The sequence below is a fragment of the Montipora foliosa genome, chromosome 3 (assembly GCF_036669935.1).
Source record: "Montipora foliosa isolate CH-2021 chromosome 3, ASM3666993v2, whole genome shotgun sequence".
In the NCBI taxonomy this organism is placed as follows: domain Eukaryota; kingdom Metazoa; phylum Cnidaria; class Anthozoa; order Scleractinia; family Acroporidae; genus Montipora; species Montipora foliosa.
In genome coordinates, this window is record NC_090871.1 from 58,466,301 (window position 1) to 58,487,753 (window position 21,453).

The 21,453-nt window shown below is 42.0% G+C and overlaps 1 protein-coding gene across 2 annotated transcripts in view; it reads right to left on the minus strand.

Annotated features, from left to right (window-relative positions):
* LOC137997794 (uncharacterized) overlaps window positions 1-21,453 on the minus strand; it is a 74,590-nt gene that overhangs the window by 33,007 nt on the left and 20,130 nt on the right. For both annotated transcript variants that reach the window (XM_068844045.1, XM_068844044.1), the window contains 23 exons: window positions 21,195-21,377; window positions 20,458-20,640; window positions 19,055-19,231; window positions 18,405-18,581; window positions 17,053-17,214; window positions 16,247-16,429; window positions 14,580-14,933; window positions 14,055-14,237; window positions 12,994-13,170; window positions 12,310-12,486; window positions 10,885-11,061; window positions 10,303-10,470; window positions 10,003-10,185; window positions 8,739-8,915; window positions 7,847-8,023; window positions 6,987-7,169; window positions 6,474-6,644; window positions 5,833-6,012; window positions 5,303-5,470; window positions 4,386-4,551; window positions 3,044-3,288; window positions 1,596-1,784; window positions 605-775 (listed from right to left, as the gene is read on the minus strand). In XM_068844045.1, coding sequence (XP_068700146.1) covers window positions 605-775; window positions 1,596-1,784; window positions 3,044-3,288; window positions 4,386-4,551; window positions 5,303-5,470; window positions 5,833-6,012; window positions 6,474-6,644; window positions 6,987-7,169; window positions 7,847-8,023; window positions 8,739-8,915; window positions 10,003-10,185; window positions 10,303-10,470; window positions 10,885-11,061; window positions 12,310-12,486; window positions 12,994-13,170; window positions 14,055-14,237; window positions 14,580-14,933; window positions 16,247-16,429; window positions 17,053-17,214; window positions 18,405-18,581; window positions 19,055-19,231; window positions 20,458-20,640; window positions 21,195-21,377 — 4,311 coding nt within the window. The remainder of the gene's footprint in view (window positions 1-604; window positions 776-1,595; window positions 1,785-3,043; window positions 3,289-4,385; window positions 4,552-5,302; window positions 5,471-5,832; window positions 6,013-6,473; window positions 6,645-6,986; window positions 7,170-7,846; window positions 8,024-8,738; window positions 8,916-10,002; window positions 10,186-10,302; window positions 10,471-10,884; window positions 11,062-12,309; window positions 12,487-12,993; window positions 13,171-14,054; window positions 14,238-14,579; window positions 14,934-16,246; window positions 16,430-17,052; window positions 17,215-18,404; window positions 18,582-19,054; window positions 19,232-20,457; window positions 20,641-21,194; window positions 21,378-21,453) is intronic.

Sequence of the window (21,453 nt, forward strand, 5' to 3'; positions counted from 1 at the left end):
TAAACGCCTAAAGAGAGGTTTGTGAGATATAGGGGACAAAAACGAAATGCAGAAAACTGTGGTCTTCCACAGGATACGGTGTGGCGTTTTGCGTGTGTCATGCAAGAGAGCTGGGGATAGAAACTATGGCCATTGGGGACCTCAAGCAAGGTTACGACGACGGCTAAGAGAACGTTTTGTAAAAATATTATTTCCCTTTACTGCAATAATTTTGCGATTACTCCAAGTCGCTCGGCTTAGAAAGTGTGAGTACACATTCCAAGAACAAAGTTGTTGAGAACCGTCAGCTGCTCTTGTCCTCCACATGACCTCAAATTTGATCATTTTATGTCGTTGTCAAGACGGGAACGGCAAAGAAATGTATCAAAATGTAAAACGCACGTGAAGGGCGTGCAGATGCATTGTTTTTGCTAGTTAAACTTTTAGTCATGTGTCGTTCTCGTAGCCGTCGCGTCGTCCTTGTTTAAGGTCCCTATTTTGACCAATATGACGGACAAATAAACATAAGAAAGCCTCAAGGAACAAATGCGTCATCAGATAGGAAACGACTCGGGCATATCGCAAATTTTCAAAATGACTTTTGGGTGACAGCTTTGACACTCACCTGGACAGTCACCTTGGTTACATGACAAGCTCTGATTAGCCGGCCCCAGGCACAGTCGGCCACCGTTGGACGGAGGAGGACTGTTGCACAACCGTTGTCTACCTTGGACACCTTGTCCACAAGATTTGGAGCAGGTGGTCCAGTTACCCCAAGCGCTCCATCCACCATCAACTAAAGAAACACGAAACAGTTCATTAGGACGTCAAACAAGACAAGCCCCTTTAATGTTGGGGCAGAGTTGTTCCTTTACTTCAGGGTTGAATATGACGAAAGAAATCAGTACGTTGACCTAATATTCAATCCAATCTGGCGCTAAGACTCGAATAACTCTACCTCAACACTTAAAACGGTGAAAGATTTCAATATGGAATTCTCATTTATGTCATGCTAGTAATCAAAATCCTCCTTTAATTTATCATAATTAACAGTATACGGCTCTACAATTCAGCGTTAGTTACGCTCAGTGTGTGTGTGTTTTTTTTTAAATTTATTCTAAAGTAGGTGGTGGCCAACTCGAAAGTGTATGCTGCTTTGGCTCCCACACACATCTTGTATTGTTTTAACTGTAATTTACTTTAGCAATTTAAGTATTCTATAGAACCTAACTTTCATAACTTTTTATCAATACACCTCTTTTGTAAATAGAGTGAAATAAAATGAACCATGAACCATATACCAGTTGACTTCCAGGCCCAGAATAAACCGGAAATGAGTTGCATAATGTCATACTGGACACCATATAGTGTTATTATCTCTAAAATCCTCGTTGAATACACAAAAATGTTTCCACTATTTAACAATTAGACCCGTAGCCCGCAAGGGCAAGGGTCAATAGCCCATGAGGCGAAGCCGAATGGGCTATTGACCCGTGGTCCTTGAGGCATGAATCGTTGTGTCAAAAAGTACTACTTTGCGAAACGATTTAGCATAAAGCTCAATTCGTATTTTTTTAGGTGCATATAAATCTGGACATACATAGTATTAACCTGACCTGGACAAACCCTTTGTACTTCACATGGTTCGCTTTCTTGTGGATCACCGAGCGAGGAGCAGTCTTTTCCGCCAAAAGCAGGAGCGGGACTGGTGCAGTTTCTAACACGTGACCTCACACCACTCCCACACGATTTGGAACATTGGGTCCAGGCCGACCACAGGCCGTACTGGCCATCAATCGGTAAGACTGGAATGGAAAAGGAATACACTTCTTAGAACAGGATTCCAAGTTGACGCCGTAAAGCTGTTTGCATTTTCGAATCGGACACAAAAATCAAAGCAAATAAATAGCCCTTATCAGAGTTATCAGCGGTTTTGCCACATAAACGAGGCTAAGGGGTCATTTTGTATTGAATTGACCCTTAAGCCTCTTCTGCATGTAGTTTTAAGCAAAAGAAAATGTGCCTGCAGGCTCAACTCCAATAAGGTCCATTCCTGAGCGGGGGAGATGAGAGTGGTACACAAACACATCGCAAAACACATCGCACTTGTACTTAGTGAATAGTAGAGTGAGTGTCTTGACAATGGTAGGTCCTCTTTATCCCCGTATGAGTGTTTTTTTACGTTTTCACCCTTAACTAACATCGAGAAAATAGTCACTTTCCAACAAAACGATCCTCTGAAGCACGATCAAGGGGTCTCTAAATTATGTGAAAACGATACAATTTGCAATTTTTGTAGTTTTCAAAGCAATACGAAGAACAAGACCTACCGACACCACTATTTTCTCTCGACGTTTTTTACGAGACATATCAATCACTAGGTCTTGTGTGTAAGACATAGTTAATGCATGGAGATGGTTATAAAACTCGACAAGTCTTTTTGTTTCATGTTTTTGTTTGTATTTTTGGCCTTGACGGTACATAAAACACACCTTTCGAGAAGATAACCAATCAAATCTTTCGATTAAATTATGCGCAGCTAATTTGCGAACACACGCGAAGAAAAAACAAAGATCCTGCACTGTCACGATCAATTCAACATCGATTGCGACATCATTGTTCTCGCTCTTGAAGGTTTTAGGTTTCATAACCATTCCCTCGGTTAAGTGAGACACTAAGGCCTGTTTCAAACGCCGAACTTTACATGTGCCGAATCTAATGCAAATGAGCGAAAACAATAGATTTTTCTCATTTGCATTAGATTCGGCACATGTAAAGTTCGACGTTTGAAACGGGCCTAATTTTCGAGTTAGGATTTCGAGTTCAATTTTCGAATTGGATTTCGAATTGGATTTTCCAGTTGGATTTTCGAGTTGGTCAGTGTAAAATGCAGACTAAGGTTATAATGTAACTGTTGAAAAAGCTCCGAAATCAGTAGAAGTGCTAACCTTAGGCCTAATAAGGCTCAAACAATATTTAGGCTTAAATCGAAAAATCCGACTCGAAATCCTAACTCGGTAAATAGGCAACCTCCGATTAACTCTGCCTACAAAGAGCAACCTACCATTCACAAAACCGTACACATAGTTTGTGTTTTCCTGTCCCACACACTGATCGCTCCCACCAAGGCACCGCTCAAAACCTGACCCAACACACCCCACCCACGGCTTGGGCGAGGGACGCTGAGTGAACCTGTTTTCCACGCCGTCCATTAAATACGTTTTACTCACGGTGGGACCTGACCAGCATTCTCCGTAACCTTGGATACCAAAGTGAGTGTAATTCTTTAGGGAGACAGCCTTGGCACACCTGGAAAAATATACATTGTTTTTGAATTAAATATCAACATCAAGGGGTTTCATCAAGCAAAAAAAAAAAAAAAAAAACAAAGGAAAAATTACTAAATTAACTCCAGGGAAGCACAGTTGAAGATCTCCACTTTTGTTTTGAAATGCACGCAATGAGATGCAGACCCAACCTTGATATGCAATACGAGATGTCTCGCATTTGCCACCTGTTTCCAACAGTGAGACAAATGTTGGGGTTGGCGTTATTTTTAGGCTAACAATCCAGCTGTTTATCTTTACGAAAGGAGTACAGTTTAGGGGAAGCTTTGGACGTTAATTGCCCTAGACGCGAGTTGGGGAGAAGATCAAGAGGACGTTTCATGGCGCTCATCCTGAAGAAGATCGCTTCAATTGGTGTGTCCCGTTGTCCAGCGTTCGATTCCCATATTCCACTTCATGTGGGTTAATGCTATAAGGGATAGACGAGGAGACTATTGGACATCACGTGACACTTGCACGATGTACATAGATTAGAAGGTCACCAACGTAATATTCCCAAGCACCATAGCGCTGATCTACAAGTATTTAAGCCTAAACTTTCTCATCGGCTTGCTTCGGTGGTCTAGTGGGTATCAATGATACATATGTCGGTTACGGTCCAGGTTCAACCTTTTTCGACCTTCATGTTCTTTAAAATCTTGGATCATAATAGCGTGCTTTTCCAAATTAAATTGACGAGAAAATGTCGAAGTATAGAGTTAACTTCATGCAAGTGAAGTGAAGGAGGAAATGTCCTTCTCCTCCATCCCAAATAACGCGCACCCTTCATGGGTGAATTTGGCTTTCTGTTCTCGACTGACAATGAGATTTATTCCTGCCTCTGATTGGATCAAGTCATCTGATCATCTAATTGGATGAAGTCAACCATCACAAGTGGCGCAATACAAAATTAACACAATCCTTTAAAATTGCTTCAGCTCAACACCTTCGAATGATAAACTCCACGTCATATGTGGGTGTTTTCGAACTTTTCGGACATTCTTAATTCAAGAGGTTATGATTTTTCTCAAGCGCTGTTTTCTGTTAATGCACATATTTAAACAAACAAGCGCCACCAACCTGCAGACCAGCTCAGGCATGTATTGCTCCCAGTCATCCTCTTCTAAGGTTATACCGCTGTACACAATGCTCTCAGGATCGTTGTCGGTAAATATAAGCTCTGGGAGGGGTCGGACGGAGGTCTTTCTGTCCTGGAAGCAGCCCAATGGCCTAATCGGAACATCACCTACAAAAAGGTACCGAAATTGGTGTTTGTGTACGTATTCGGTGCGACTGGCAAATACGTACTTTATCAATTTTGCAGAAGCACAAATTAAAGAGGAATATAAATGACAAGCCGGAAGTCATCTTCACGTCATTAATTATGGAGTTTAAGCAAGTACAACGGAAACTTCGACGAAAACGTAACTCCAAATTCAATTTACCGCTATCATAAGAACCTCGCGATTGGTCCATCTTGTTCACATCGTGCAATACCGGAGAACTAGAGCGACTTTCGCATGACCATGAAAAAGTGTTGCACGGACCAATGTTTGGCAAGATTAAAACAAAGCTTCTCCTTAATCCCGCCAAGGACCCTCCTAATATGGGTAGTAAACAGTTCGATTGCCCAACCACATTACTGCATTTCAAATGACGTCAAAGCGAAATGCCAACCGCTTTCCAGAAAGTTCCATGGAGAGATGAAGTCGTTTGCATCCGCGTTCGCTAAGTCAATGAAAATTTGTTCGATAAGCCAATTAAATGTTTTGCATTTTGGGTTACGTTTTGTTTTCACGATTGTTTTTCAAGGTCACATGAAAGTCGCTCTATCCGTATGACTGGAGTGGTACGAACGCTTTTAAAGTGTAAGGTGAAAAAAAAAAGATCAGTTCAGTGCTGTATGTTTACGTTGTCGTCAAAACCTAAAGTTTGGTCATTTCACGTTGCCTTGTCAAGTCAGGTGGCAAACTATTTACCATCCCACATGTACTTACAGCAGTCGCCGGCCTTGCAGTTGACTGTTTGCGTATTTTCTCCCACACAATCTCTACCATCTCTGGATGGAGACGGGCTATCACACGACCTCACGCGCATTCTTACACCAAACCCACAAGACTTGGTACAAGCGCTCCACGATGACCACTCGCCCCAGTTTCCGTCATCTGTGAAAACACGACGCGAATGAATGGAATGAGACTTTTCTCGCTCTTTGCGAGAGTGAAACCTATGACATTTCTATTGTGCTTCGGAAGTGGCCCAAACGCCGGCGCGACAATAAACTTATATAAATATTAATTTCCGAAAGTATTAAGCTTCGCGAGAAAGGCTCAGCCAACAACAACAACAACTGGAAGGGTGCCACAACTTTTTCCCTCTTTACAATGCACAAGCTAAGTAGTCATTTCAGTGAAATGATCTGTGTTACTTTTTGGTTCATCGGCGCTACAAAATCTAGGTCAAATAATAATAGCAATATGAATAATGGCGATGATAATATAACAATAGCAATCCGTATTTAACTTACTCGGACAAAAGTCCTTTATGGCGCACGATTTAGTCTCGGTATCAGGACCAAACAAGGAACAATCCCTCCCACCATATTGTGGCGAAGGGTTTGAGCATGCGCGCCATCTTGTCATGAGACCTACACCACAAGTTTTATCACACAAGGTCCATTCAGTCCAATCCGTGTAATTACCGTCAACTACAAAAAAAAAAAAAAAAAAGACAAGACTATTAGTTTACGCAAATCAAGTCAAGCATCTTTGTCAATAGGCCCTTTCCCAGTTCATGTCTGCCTCATCTTCAAAGCGAGTCTAAGTGCGAAGGTTTTCTTATGAAAAATAGTTTTCATTCATATGTAAAGTAGAACTAATTACTATCACAAAAACTTCGCACTTAGACTCGCTTTGAAGAGGAGGCAGACATGAACTCGAAAATGGCCTATTGATGGTTTTCATCTGACGTCACAGCGGCCATGTTGGTGTACATAACAATGCAATAAAAAGTCTTTTGGGAATTTGACCCTATTATTCTTATGCAAAACGTGCGAGGCCATTTTCTATTGTTTTGTACACCAAAATGGCCGTCTCGTCCCGTGGATGCAAACCAAGAATATTATCCACAACTTGGATTTGACAAAGGGGCGACGTTTCTTTTCTTTACCTGGGCAAGGTCGATAATTGCAATCACCCACTTGTCGCTCTGCACCAGTGCAGGGTTCTCCACCATATCTAGGAGCAGGGCTGTTGCATGATCGTTTTCTCTCTCTGGTTCCTGGACCACAACTGGCAGTGCACGCTGACCACAAAGACCATGGACCCCAAACACCGTTCACTAGACACAGAGCAGATAACCACAGTTAATACATATATTTTTATGTCGCCGTACTTTGTGAAGAAAATAAATCACCGTGAAAGGAACAGATTAGTAGAAAATGTTAGTAAACATAAGTTTAACGTCATACAACCGCTAAATGGAAAAGTCTGTTCTCTTTTTGCAACGCTATTTTCAACGGGAGCTGCAATTCTTTAAACGGTAACGAACACTTACCGAAGACAAAAATGCAACGGCTAAGTATTCGGCTTTTCACGACAATATCATTTCACTAAATCTGACGGTATGTTTTTAATATGCCCAAGAATGGTTCATAAATAACTGTACGATACATTTACTTACCCGGGCAATCTCCTAAATTGCATTTCGAGAACTCTACATTAGGTCCCAGGTCTTTCTCCTTACAAGTAAGCCCGCCATATTCTGGTGCCGGGTTTGTGCACGTACGTGTTCTTTTCCTCTCTCCAGGCCCACAGGAAGTTGAGCAGGTTCCCCAGCGCGACCAGGCCGAGTAATTTCCATGTACTACAAACAGGAGTAGGCACGTTTTAGATCAACTGCTACCTTATAAATCAGTCTTATTTGCAAAAAACGCCGTAATCTCAGCAAAAGACGCACGATCTGATCAATTTCCAAAATGGATAATTCTATCCATTTTGAGACCAAACGGCAGCGTCGATTGTGCTAACTTTTGTCAAATCATTGCGTACGGGCTGCGGTCATTTTACCCCTGTTTCATAAACAAACGAATCCTTCCCAGCTCGAGAAGATCGGGTAAACAAATATACGCTATAACGGTTCATGTATGATCTCGAAGAACAGCACCAAAGGCAGATATGATTAGCTGAGAGTCGGATTTCATGAGGGACGAAAAATGGAGTACCTGGAGAAAAACGTTCGAGTGACGTTGAGATCGACCGAAACCCAGTCAGCGTACGATTGTACAAGTGATAGCCACTATGGCCACTATGGCCTCCCGACTCTCCGACTTTAAGATAACTGTGCTGTCTTTCCGAATGACGTGTGACAACAATTAGTCGCTGATCCTGAATTTGAGATGTGAAGAATTATGGAGAGGGAGAGAGAAGGGTCTTACCCGAAGAGACCAAAGGCTAACACGATAACATCATCGGGAATCTGCATGTTGCTTCATATCATGCGGAAAGCAGAATTATATAACAATCATAATTATCTAAACTCACTTGGACACTGTATAACTTGACAAGGGCGGATATTTTCCGGGTCTCCGAGATCAGTACAATCTCGTCCACCATGTTGTGGTTCTGGACTTGTACAGGTTCGTTTTCTTGTTTGAATACCGTAGCCGCATGATCGCGAGCAAGCTGACCACTGAGACCAGGGACTGTACTTCCCGTTAACTAAGAAAAAACAGTTTGACCATTTTCATCGCTTCAAGTCCTTTTAAAAAAACAATTAGGGGGTATTTACATGAGACCGGGACGAACTCAGACAGGCATGACTCGATCCAGAAACCGAGACAACAAATTCTGGTACGTGTATTTAAGTGACAACAAACCTCAGATCGGGTCCAGAAATCAGTTTCAAGCCTGTATGCTTTTGGGTCAGCCAGATATTTATCAGACAAAACATATCGTTTCGTCCCAGGACCAGGCCCCATCATTTCGTCCCGGTTTCATGTAAACGGTTGCAAAAATTTCATACTGGTACAAGTTCAAGGCCGGTGTCATGTAAATACCCCCTGACTCACCAAAGAGGCGGTGAACAAGAAAGGCCGCTTTGGCAGATGTTAGCGAAAGTAATGTGGGAAATGGAGCAGGTTTGATATAAACAACACATTCTGGACAACAAAACGATCAAAGAACTACTTTACAAAACGATGATGATCACATTGCAGAGGACAATTTTGTTCATTTGCGGCTGCTCGAATGTAAATAGTACTTGGCTAATCATCGCCGAATTAACCAATAGAACTAGAGAAAGCACCAATCGGGCACTGTTTTGGTATATGCCGATCTTTAAAACGGGGATGCCACACTTATTTTTCTACTTGCGTTTCTTTTCCTCAGAAGCCAAATCAAGTGATTGATAGCTGTCGATCAACAAAACAATTACTTGGGCAGTTCACGTCATAGCACTGCACAGTCTCCTCCGCTGACCCCAAATGACCACAACCAACGCCGCCGTATGCTGGTTCAGGATTGGTACAAAATCTCTGCCTCGTTTTGATGCCTTTATCACAAGTGACTGAACATGGTCCCCAGTTATTCCATTCCGTGTAACCACCATTCACTAAAAAAGACAATTGGTTGACAACATGTGAGTCCATTTTGAGTCGTTTTTCTTCATGTGGCGTGGAAAACAAGTCTTACGGATTCGGTCGAAGCAATTGATGCAAAGAACAGTCGGCCTCACGGACATGGTAAGGAACAAAGAATTTTATGATAGAGCGGTTTTCACTTGAGTGTCGAAAGTAATTAGCGAATTACTTTGGTTTTCACTCATTGATTGGTTCAAAGTTGTCGCGCCACTTTTTCAACCAATCAGAAGTGAAACCAAAACCAATCGTGGCTCGCGCGTGCACATTTTCCCGCGCTTTGTGTCGGCCACGTCAGTGTGATTACTTCGAGTATTGATTGGTTTATTTGATTGTCTCCGGCCTTTTTGATCGGTCAAAGTAATTACTTTGGTTTTGATTTTACAACACTCGATTGAAACTCGCTCTAGCGCATTTGTTAAAGTGTAATCACTAAACTAAATGCATACACACATGTGTGCTACAATTAAAAATAGATATATCAATTATAAATATTGTTAAGAGGTCTTAATTTTTAAAATGTACATTTGTTTGTTATTGTTTTCTTAGCAATTCTTAGTTGTATACACTAAGCCATGCAGATTTTTCTTATCGGGTAATAATTTCTCATCCAAGACCTGTGATTAGCTGAAAAGGCCTGGTTTCGCGGGAAAACCAACCTAAAAATAACTCGGTCTGTAAAAACGCCGTTCCACAAATACAGTGAAGTTGTACGGTCCTAGTAATGGACTCTTGCTCGCGGTGCATCTTAAGTCCATATGCGCAGCTTTATGAATGAATTTATTGTTTTCTACTCTTTTTCGATGGTGATGCAGTTAAGCAACTCAAGAAACATGGGTCGAGTATAGAGTGTGTTCACTCACGTGACCGGCAGCCATATTGGATTACTGAAACAGAAGAGACTATTTGCAGAAAAATAGAGTTCAATTCTCGGATAATTAGTTTGGTAAGGCCGCCATTTCTTTGTTTTGGATTACGAACATGGTCACCGTGACGTCATGTGAAAACGCTCTAAACAACGTCTTTGTCTCTTTGCATGCTGCATTTTTTGTCGTCAGTTACCTGGACAAGGCGTCAAATAACACTGCGTTCTTTCCATAATGGGACCCAATGCTTGCTCTGTGCAGGATTTCCCGCCAAACTGAGGTTCAGGAGCATTGCACGTTCGTGTTCTGTTCTTCATGCCGATTCCACACGTGACAGAACATGGTGACCAGGCTGACCAATCGCTAAATTTCCCATTAACTACGGAGAGAAAAACAAATTTTCACAGGATTTCTGTATGATCATACAAAAATATCACGACTATAAAAACATGCCGATAAAGAGATAAAATAGCTGCATTATCTGAAGGTGACTTACTCGGACACGGCTCTGATCTACACAGCCTACTTTCCTTCTTGTCGTTATCACAGAAGATATCTTTCATGAACTTGGGCGGAACACAATCGCGTTCACGTAGCTGAATACCTCCGCCGCACGTGTGAGAACAGTCTGACCACTTGGTCCACATTCCGCATGTGCAGTTGGCTGGTCACAGGTAGAGACAGAAAAATACTACTCAGTAAATTTAAGAGTAGCGAAGACTAAAAGAAGATCAACTTTGATTGAAAAGAACAGTCCAGCGTGGTCTTCGAATAGCAAATGGCTTGGTGAATCGTTTAAGAACAAAAACCAGCGATATCAAAGTTGTTGAGCGACGCGTCGATTACTCCAAATCATCATTATCAAGCTAACTAAATTGCCAGGTCGATGAGAGATATATGTACATGAAAGAGACGTGAAAGTATCAAGGTTTAGGTTTAGTGTCAAGTTCATTAATTTAATTAGCTTGATAATGGTAACATGGAGTAATCGAAACGTCGCTCAACAACTTTGATATCGCTGATTTTTATTCTTAACTGTTCCAGCGTAGTCCGCAGAAGAATTAACGATATTCCTTACCTCTACAGTCCACGAGCTGACAACTGGTTTTCTCGTGATCAGGTCCCAGGTCTACACAGTCTTTTCCACCAACTGTCGGCGAGGGATTGTTACAAAATCGTTTTCTGGTCATGATGCCTTGACCACAGGTCACCGAACATGGAGTCCACAGGGTCCATTCGCTGAAGTTACCGTTTACTAAGGATAAGTCGCAAAAATACAGTTGAGAATCAAGAAGTCAGGAACTCGAAGAAAGTGGCACCATGGCCACAGGATTCCCAACCCCAGGCCTGTCAAACATGAATTTTTACATTCACCTTATAGTCTAAGGGTGCGTTCGATTGACCCTATTTCGTAATAAGAATACGTGGAGCGATGATTTCAAACAGTATGTGTGGCGTTTCGAAGCAACAAGGATAATAAAGCAGATGCTTGACAGTTTTAGAGCGAATCTCTGTAAAAACGAAGGATTTCTAACTTCTATTCCATGTATTCCTATTCCAGAATACGGTCAATCGAATGCACCCTTAGCCTCTTCGGCGAATCCAGTCTTCACTGATGCCATAAATTTCGGTTAACTTATCGTCTTTTCCCATAAGCGTAGTCCTACACTTCGCGGAAATAGCCATCAATAGAGAGATTTAGCATCGAGTTAACGTGAAACCGCAAACGGGAATCTACAGGCTGCTGCTCTGCTGCTTGTCGTGAAAGATATGAAAATTCTTTTATTCTAAGTTTTCTCGTTCCCTTTGAGAAGTTTGAGAGTCAGTTTCTCGAAAGCGCGAAGCCAAATCTTCTCCATTATAAAGTAGCAGGTTTCTTAGTACGTATGCGCAGAACCCGAAACTAATAAGAATAGTCGTCCTAGTTGATTCCCTAGTCAAGACAATATGTGAAAACTTGAAAATGGTAATCCATTTTAATCCCCTCCATCCATAACAACAGAGAACAATTAAGAGTCTTAAATAACGCAATATTTCTGGGTGTTCACTCATATCAAAGCCTTTCTAAGCACTTTGAAGTGAAAGAACCAAAATAGCGTCACAAACCCTCTTTCAAGCAGCGTCTTTGCTTATCGCAACCAGGGATCCAGCAATATCAGAAGGGACGGCTTATAGACAAAATTTAATCGCGCTTCTCTTTGTTTAGATAATAAGCAGTGTGGCCCAGTGGTTAGGGCGCTTGCCTTGAGATCCGCAGTTCCCGGCTTCAAGACCGGCTCTGACCAATTCGCTGAATTTGTTCTTGGTAGTCCCTGGTTGAACTTCCCAGCTGCACTTGTAAATAGCCAACTGGTTTGTCTCCGACCAGTTGGGATTCTTATCAGTTGTTGTTGTTCTGTTCCGTCGTTTCGTTGATTGTGTTTTATTGGCCCTGAAAATCCCGTATGGGGAGCGGTCAATTCAGTATGTATTGTATTGCATTAGCAAAGTTAGGTTCTCTTACCAGGGCATGCAACCATGCTACATATTTCACTCTCTTGAACAGGTCCCAGGAGGGAACAGTCGGATCCACCAAACTGGGGAGGTGGGTTTGTACAAGAGCGAGAACGTACCCGTGTACCTCCCCCACAACTTCGATCGCATTCACTCCACAGACTCCACGTACCGTACATGCCATTAACTGTGACAAAAGCAAACCAATCAATCATCCACGAGAAAAAGTCTGAAATTTGCACCCTTAGTAATAAGGCCCCAATAAAATGGATTTTTTTCCGATGGTGAAACGAGAAAATCCGAGCACTCCTTTGCAGAATTTCGAACCGACGACTTTACGATTACTTGTTCGGAGTGTTCCTTACAAGAGTCGAACGGATGATCTTCCTACTACTAGCTAGGATGCTGTACCCGGCACTAAGCTAGCGGAGATACAAGAGGTAGCAGCAAAAACGGTTAAGATGACAAAAGTCCTGCATATTGCGAGAAATGAACTGCCACAAGGAGTCATTTATTTACATTGTCACGGTTGATCTGAGCCTCTTCCGCACGCTCATTACATTTTAATCCTAAAAATAATGACTAAGCCTAATTCCAATTAATTACCAAATCTTATCTTTCGGTAGGCGACGGAGAAAAGCCTCTCGCACACAAAAACTGAAAAGTCAAAAGTTTGCATAAATGCTTTACTTACCAGGACAAGGTTCGCTGTTACAGCTGTCACTCTCTGTGGATGGACCAATTAGAGAGCAGTCCCTACCACCGTGCATTGGGGGAGGGTTGGTGCAGTTTCTGTGCCTGAATTTCACGCCTCCTCCACATGACATTGAACACGTGGTCCACGCAGACCAATCATTGTAGCTACCGTCCACTAAAAATAACAATGAATTGCTTCTTAAAATTATATCATAAGCTGACAAACGGGTTTTGAATGACCGAGGTTCTGTGGAAAGAATCTCGAGAGCGAATTTAACACAAAAGCAATATCCACAATAAATGTTATGGCATACATATTTAGTTCAACAATTCCTCAAAAGATCCTTGGCGATTGTTTTCAGTGTTCTTTTTCTGGTCTTGAGGAGATGTTGAAATACCAGCTTTTCACGATAAGCGGATTGTAGTTTCAAAATGTGCTCTTCGAGTGACTTAAGTAATGACTTATCTTAATTATAATTATAATTATAATTATAATTATTCAGCGGACGCAAATATTAATTATAATTATACTTATACTTATAATTATAATTATAATTATAATTAATATTTGCGTCCGCTGAAAGTTTTCAGGAGGTTCAAGAAACCTGCCCCAGAAGCTCACAACCAGGGGCGTTCCCATGTAAGTTGTTGTCACAGCATCATTAAAGGTGTACACGAGGTTATACATTTGTTCTTCTCGTTATCTTTGTTTTCGGTTATTGACATCACAGAAAAAGAAGTTTAGTGAGGAAGGACAATCATGCGCCTCTTTGTCTCCGTCTGCAAAACTAGGCATTTGATTGGATGAATGTTTCTGCCTCCCTTTTTAGTGGTTGCCTTTCACGAGACGTGTTACGACAGAGTTTTCCAAAGCACTCCAAGAAGCGAATTATCAGCATTCAAAGGTCAAAGACATGTCTTTTCGCTGAATAACTATTATTTGCTGCAAATCTTCCAATTATCATTAACTGTTTATTTTACAAAGTCAAACCAACTTTTCAAAATCCTTCATTCAATTCAAACTTTGAATAACACAAAATATAAATCTGAGACACTTACGTGGACAAGACCGTTCAAAGCAATGGGTGCGTTCTTCGCTAGGTCCAAGCCCCTGCTCGTAGCAATCTTTCCCGCCATTTGAAGGAAGTGGATCGTTGCACTCTCTGATACGCTTCTTCCAGCCTCGACCGCATGTCTTACTACAAACACTCCAACTGGACCACGCCCCGTAATCACCATTTACTGAAACAATTTGGGAAAGGTGTCGTTTGAATGCTATTTAGAAACGTAAATAAGTGGCAATTCCAGTTAACCGATCGTAATTTGCTAATAAATGATAAAACAGCAAGAGATCTGAAATCGCGTAAGACTTGTCCACTTGACCAGATCTAGGTTCAGATATTTAAATATACTGACCTCCAATTTATCGCTTAAGTATTATTGATTAGTTTAAAATCGTGTTCGCATAGAAAACTCTTTCAGAAAATTGTTTTTCTAACAGGAAAGTGCCTTTGGAATGTCTCGCTTCATTTATAGCGAATGCTAAAAAGGCAAAATGGTTAACATCCTCATTTTAAGATTTACCCAGACAATCCTGGTCCTTGCAAGGTTGGACCTCAATGTTGGATCCCAGCTCAGTACAGTCTCGACCGCCATGGAGCGGGGAAGGGTTGGTGCAGGTACGCGTTCTGGTTTTGGTGCCTTCGCCACAGGTCGCCGAGCAAGTGGCCCAGTTCGACCACGCAGTGTAGTTTCCGTCGACTGGGCAGTCCACGAGGTAGCACTGGGTACTCTGCACAGGCTTCCCAAGTCGGGTACAATCAAATCCACTATTGGATGGAGGAGGATTGGTGCAAGTTCGAGTCCGAACCATGAAGCCGGGTCCACAGGAAAGAGAACAGGGCGACCAATCACCCCATTCGGTGTAGTTACCGTTAACTGCAGAGGGAGAACACAGTAAGTGTAGATTAGTTGCTTTAATAAAATCCCAGGGTTTCATATAGCAGAGCACAAAAGGGCTACTATTCTTTTTTCTCATGAGAGCAGAAAACCAGAGTATCCGGAGAAAAACCTTATGGAACAGATTAGAGAGCCCACGACACATTGGTCTAAGGCGAGCGCCTTAGGGATATTCGTTTATGAGCTACGTTCTGCTTTGCGATTGGCCAAGCCATCTCCAGGAGCAGTTTCACCATACTCTTCAGTTCAGAAACTGACTTAGGAAGTTATTTCATTCTTTTTAATGTATCCATGGAAATAACCCTAGGGCAGTTTCGGTCTAGGGAAAGCGGCTACACACAAGAACGTCCTTGCCCGTGGGCAAACGCTATTTACCCTTGGGTAAAAGGACTAGTGTAACCACAACCAATATACCTTAGCTTCCTAATGAAGCGACCACACAGCAAACAGTTTCTGCAAGGGGATCAGAATCACCGACGACTAAATTCGGTACGGTTTTGTTTAGGTTATTAAATCAACATCGTTTGGCAGGGATATGCAAACTCTTTTTCACAGCAAGGACAAACATTCACGCAATATTGGGATAGTCAGTATTATCACTGAACATCAACTGTCTTGTTTGCCACGTTATGGAACATTTTGACAACGTGACCAGCGGACACACTTTTTTATTGTACTAAAAAAGCTTTTAAAGCAAACGGAGTTTAAATTTGTAAAGGCTTGGTTTCGAGTTGTTCGTCAATAGAGCCTGTGCGTATGACGTCACAACCACTTCGTTGCTGCCCCCGAACAATAAAGCGGAGATCACGATGATGTTCCAACTGCCGATGCCATAGTGAAGGTAAAAGTCTGCTTACGAGCAAGTGGCCCATTAGGCCGAAGCTTATCCCGGTTTCAGTAGCATGAAGCGACTAGGAGTATTTCTTCCCCCTCCTGGATGGGATGCTAGTCCAATGCAGGGCTACCCTCAGCATTAAATTCGCCGGAACCTATTTATACACCTGGGTGGAGAGAGGCAGAGTAAATTGTCTTGCCCAGTTCAAGAACACAGCCAGGGCCCAAACCCGGACCACTCGATCCGGAGTCGAGCACACTAACCATGAGGTCACCGCGCCTCCCACAACTAAATCCCACAGTAAATGGGATCTATCTTTAGATAAACTGCTTCTTTGATTTCGATCAAATAGACAATGATGACACGAATTAATACGCGTTTATGACCTTCATGTTGTAATTTTCAGTACGCCGATAAAACTAACACGACACCATTTACAACCACATATCTCACAAACCTCCACACTGTCGCATATAGCAGTGTTCGTTTTCATTGGGTAGACCAAGTCCCTGCTCTTCGCATGATTTTCCTCCAAACTGAGGCCTCGGGTTGGAGCACGTTCTGTTACGGTTTCTGACCCCGACACCACATGTTGTCGAACATGAAGTCCAATGCGACCAGTCAGTGTAGTTCCCGTTTACTGATGAGAAATTGTGTTTCAATTAAAACCTCAAACAGAGAAGTGCTTGATTATCATAAAGTCTACCGAAGGCAATGTTTCTTCTTCTAAAGAATAGAAGAATCTCTTATCAGTCTCAGTTCTTCTTACCACGCCTATTTTTGAGTATTTCAAAAACTAAACACTTTTCATCGAGTACCTCATCGACCTCAAAAAGCAGATCAGACATTTCAAACCCTTACGGCAAAATTGAACTTGACAATAATGAACGGAGACGACGGAGAACAAACTATATCAACTTTACATTTGCAATTAAATCATTGGCAATTAAACCAATGGCGAACCAAAAACTACAAATCACGGCAAAACACGCTGATGGAAGGAAACTTGCTACAGCATGCCAAAAATCGATGACATTTTGACACTTGTTTTTTCTAGCCTATTAGCCACAGCATTCACGCAAGAAAATAAAAACGGAGATAGACAAGTTGGAATAAGAAATTTCTCTCTTGTCAATACGACAAGCAGCAACGTGTTGTTTTCAAACACGAAAGTAGATCTCTGATACTAATATCATACCAACGATTGCTAACATGACATCAACAATGTTACATTAGTATTGGTATAATGCTTTACCCTATTACCTGGACAGTGGTGGCTGCTGCAGAGCCGCGACTGTTCTTTCTCTCCCAAACAAAAGAGGTCTCCTTTAGGGTGAACACAGACTCGTTTCCTAAATTGGATACCTGAGCCACACGACCTTGTGCAGTCACTCCAATCGCTCCAATCGGTCCAATTCCCACTGGCTGATCACATGACAAAAGAAAGAAACATTCAACACTACACGTATACTACTTGCTAGTCTCCTTCGCAGCCGTTATTGGGGTTGAGGCAGTGTGGCTCAATGGTTAGGGTGCTTGCCTTGAGATCCGGGGATCCAGGGTTCAAGATATGTTCTGAACACAGAGATTCTTAACAGTTGTTGTTAAATGTTCTGTTCTGTAATGATTGTGTTTCATTGGCCCTGAAAAGCTTCTATGGGGAGCGGTCGATCAAGTATGTATGTATGTATGTATGTATGGGCCGTCACGCAACGCTCGTGCCTAATAATAATAATAATAATAATAATAATAATAATAATAATAATAATAATAATAATAATATATCTTATTAAGCTTTGTTTATAGTGGAAGTGCACTTGGCTATCAAGCTAGTACACAGGCACCCCACTTTTAATAATGTTGTCATGTTTCTGTTAAGTTTGTTGCCAATGTTTAACGAACTTTACCCGAATGATTCCTGCAGGGATTTCGTAAAAAATCAACTTCAACTTCAACTTCAACTTCACTTTATTTGCACTTACAGTTTTGGTTTTCTTTAGATTTATCGAAAGCTTGTTTATGTCACACCATTCCTTAACCTTTTTTAGTTCTAAGTTCATTTGCAATTCTAATTATTTTAAATCTTTAGCAGAAATAAACAAGTAAGTATCGTCCGCAAATGTCTTAAATGAAAGGACCTCAGAGCAATTAGGGAGGTCGTTGATGTATATCAAAAATAGGAAAGGAGCTAACGAACTTCCTTGATGGACACCGCTCTACAACGCCACATTTCAAAAACAAATTTTATGATCACGTTTAGAAAACTCAGATGTTGTCATAGCCAAAATGAATTTTAATCTTAAATTTGAAAGAATCTGTTTTAAATTTTTCAATTTAGGAAAAAAACTTGCCAGCTACTTTGGATGAAGTAGCCCACGCTTTTCGTCAGCTGCCGGTATCTTATGAAACCACTTGAAACAAACCAACGGCACAAAAAGATATAGTTGCTAAGTTTAGTCTCGCTGCCAATTATATACGATCTAAGAGGAAAATATGTCAATAGTGACCTCATTCAAACGCCCCTCCACTAATAAACCAATCAAAATTGTCGTAAGAGCAGGGTGGTGTGCACTGGAAGTCAAGCTGTCCAGTTGCCGCAACTGATCAACACGTACCTGGACACTCAGTCAGGAGGCAAGAGCGCTGCTCAAAAGCAGACCCCAGGTTGGAGCAGTCATTTCCACCCGCCGTGGGCCTGGGATTAGAACAAGTTCTATGCCTCGATGTCACGCCGGGTCCACAGCTTCGGCTGCACGCTGACCAATCGGTCCAGTCAGTAAAACCACCGTTAACTAAAGAAATGGTGCAAGAATTAGACAAGCATGTGATCACGTACTTTTCCCACCATTTTCTTTCCGTTTCTTGTCTTCTGTTCACAATCGCGGTTGAGGCTTTGGACACCAATTTAGTTTGCAAACGAAAATGAAAGACACATGGCAAAGAAATTCCTGAGAGCAATAACGAGCGACTAAACAACAAAACATTGCGTTTTATCCAAAAGCTGTTCAAATTTTATTTAAAGTTCCCTTTAAACTAATTTTGCTCCTAAGTTAATCCATTAAATAAAAGCCAGGACATTATTAGAGGCATAAGCAAATGAATTTTTTTTCGCGTATTTCATGAACGAAAACACAGAGCACAACAGCCGTAACACACGACGACAACAGTTCATTTCATTGAGAGGTTTGCGAATAATGCAAGCCCCACTTTGTCAAACAAATACTAAGCAACTTCGTTCAAATGAGTCGTGGCAATCACTTCTCACCCTCACAAGGTCCTTCGTTGCAAAAGGACACTTCCTTGTCGCTGCCAAACCACGAACAATCGTGGCCGCCATGAGCCGGCGGTGGGTTTGTGCACGACCGTGTGCGGTACTTCTTGCCGTCTCCGCATGTCTTGTCGCACTGTGTCCAGCCGGTCCAATCAGTGTAACCGCCATCATCTAAGCATAGAAAAATCGACAATTAGATCTGCGTAAGACAAGAAGGAAGCTGACAAAAGCAAAACCTATGAGATGAAGTATTATTTTGACAAACGTCACCGTTGAATGTCCTGTTAAATGTGAGTGTCGATTGACTTTATAAGAAAAGAGCGGGAGACTTAAAACGAATTTTTTGCGCATGGTCTGGGTAACCCGTTTGCGTGGACAGATCAAGGCAAAGGTGGTGGCAAGTGCCTTGAAATATCCACCCCAACGAGTTACCAAGCCAAGCGCTTGTGATCACAACAATAGGGTAAACATTAAACACTTAATGACTGGTCCCGAGGGAAACAGTTCATTTTGTTTACCAAGAATGTCAATGGTTCCTCGAGGCGTAGCTGAGGGGAACATTGAAATTCGAGGGAATGAAAATGAACTGTTCCCCGAGAGACCAGTCATTAAGTGATTCGTTATATAGCACAAAAAGAAAAACGTACAACGGCAACAGCAACGGCTGTCGTCGGTCAACATTCGCGGGTAACAATGCACCTTTACCCTCTGATGTCATAGATTTTGCACTGTCGCCCGCTCACAGACTTTTGGCAGTAAACAGTTTTATTGTTAGATGTCATGTGACCTCGAAGTAACCAATGAGAGAGCGGTCTGCTGGGGGAAAAACTCAGCCATATAACAATAACGTTTGCGAAATTTTGAAGTCCGGGTTCCCGTGACTATTTATGCTGATAGGAGGAGTAGAGCATAGGGGATACATTTAGTTATCGCTTGTATTTCGAGACACAAGTGATAAAGCTAACAAGAAAGATAAGACAACACTTCGTAACGTTAAGCGACTTCGGCATGCATTTCCTGGACATATATTGCACGAAGGTTAACCCGACCCTCCCCAATATCACTTTTTTCGACCACAAATGGAGCGGTTTTCAAATGAAAACCAATCAAGAGTGGCGTAACAGACATGCAGCCGGCGCGAAGCGCGGGAAAACGCGAGCGAGCAAATCTGAACTTTGACTGGCCGTGAATTTGGCGCGGAATTTTAGGCTTATTGCCATGTTTTCGGTTACAATTGAAAGCCAAAGCGACTGTGGAAGTTCCTTGACTCTCTAAAAAGAATAAATATAATTTATAATGTTTACGAATGTTTTGAAATCCTCAACTAAGAGAATTTAAAGAGGGTGGCAAGGCAGATGTTTCTTGGTCTAACCCTGAACAAACAATTTTCCACTTACGTGGGCAGGAGATCAAGTTGCAAGCCTTTGATTCAATGGCAGAACCCAGGCCCATGGCTGCACAGTCTCGACCACCATTGGCTGGGGAGGGATTAGAACAGGATCGGTATCTCTGCATCAGCCCCCCTCCACATGTGACGTCACATTCGGACCAGTCACTCCATCGAGTGTAGCCACCATCCTCTGCAAACCATAACAGGAAAACGTTTGAAAGAAATTGTATAAATTTACCGTGATGGTGAACTGTATTGATGACACAAATTAGCACAAATTCTAGTAGTTACGGTCTAAATCAAGAGGGGACGAGCTAAAATGCTAAAATTCAGTCGGGTTTGAGTGGGCTAAAAGTAAAGCCTACCGTCTAACATAGGATGAGCAAGATAATGAAAAATAGGGGCGACCGGACTTAAGAGATGTTAGATCAGATTTTACTCCGTCTAATTCCAGATGATTTTATTATTTTATTTGTCAACGGGGAACCCCTAGACGCCCCTCCCCTCCCCCCCCCCCCCACCTCCCCCGGGACAGACCGGTACTTGCCTTACAGGTTTTCAAAGATGTACACTTTGCCTCTACATTTGAAACAATAACACGCAAATACAAACAAAATATACAAAGTTCTGTCTTGACGCTATTTTCGACGACAAGCCTAATCCTTCCTTAGATTCACCCGATTTTCGACTTGAATTCGTTAATACTACACAGTTCGTTCTTAACATGGCAAACCGTTTCAGTACCTGGACACAAGAGTGCATTGCATTCCCTGGTCTCCAGTGAGGGTCCAAGAGATGAGCAATCCACGCCGCCTTTAGCGTCTTTAGGGAAGAAACACTTTCGCATTCTTTCCTGTGTGCCGCCTCCGCAACTGGCAGAACACTGAGTCCAATGCGACCAATCGGAGTAAACGCCGGTAACGGGAGCTGTATAGCCGGAAAAACGAGGACATTAGAATTGAAATGTAACAACAGTGCACGACATACATTTCTTAAACACGAA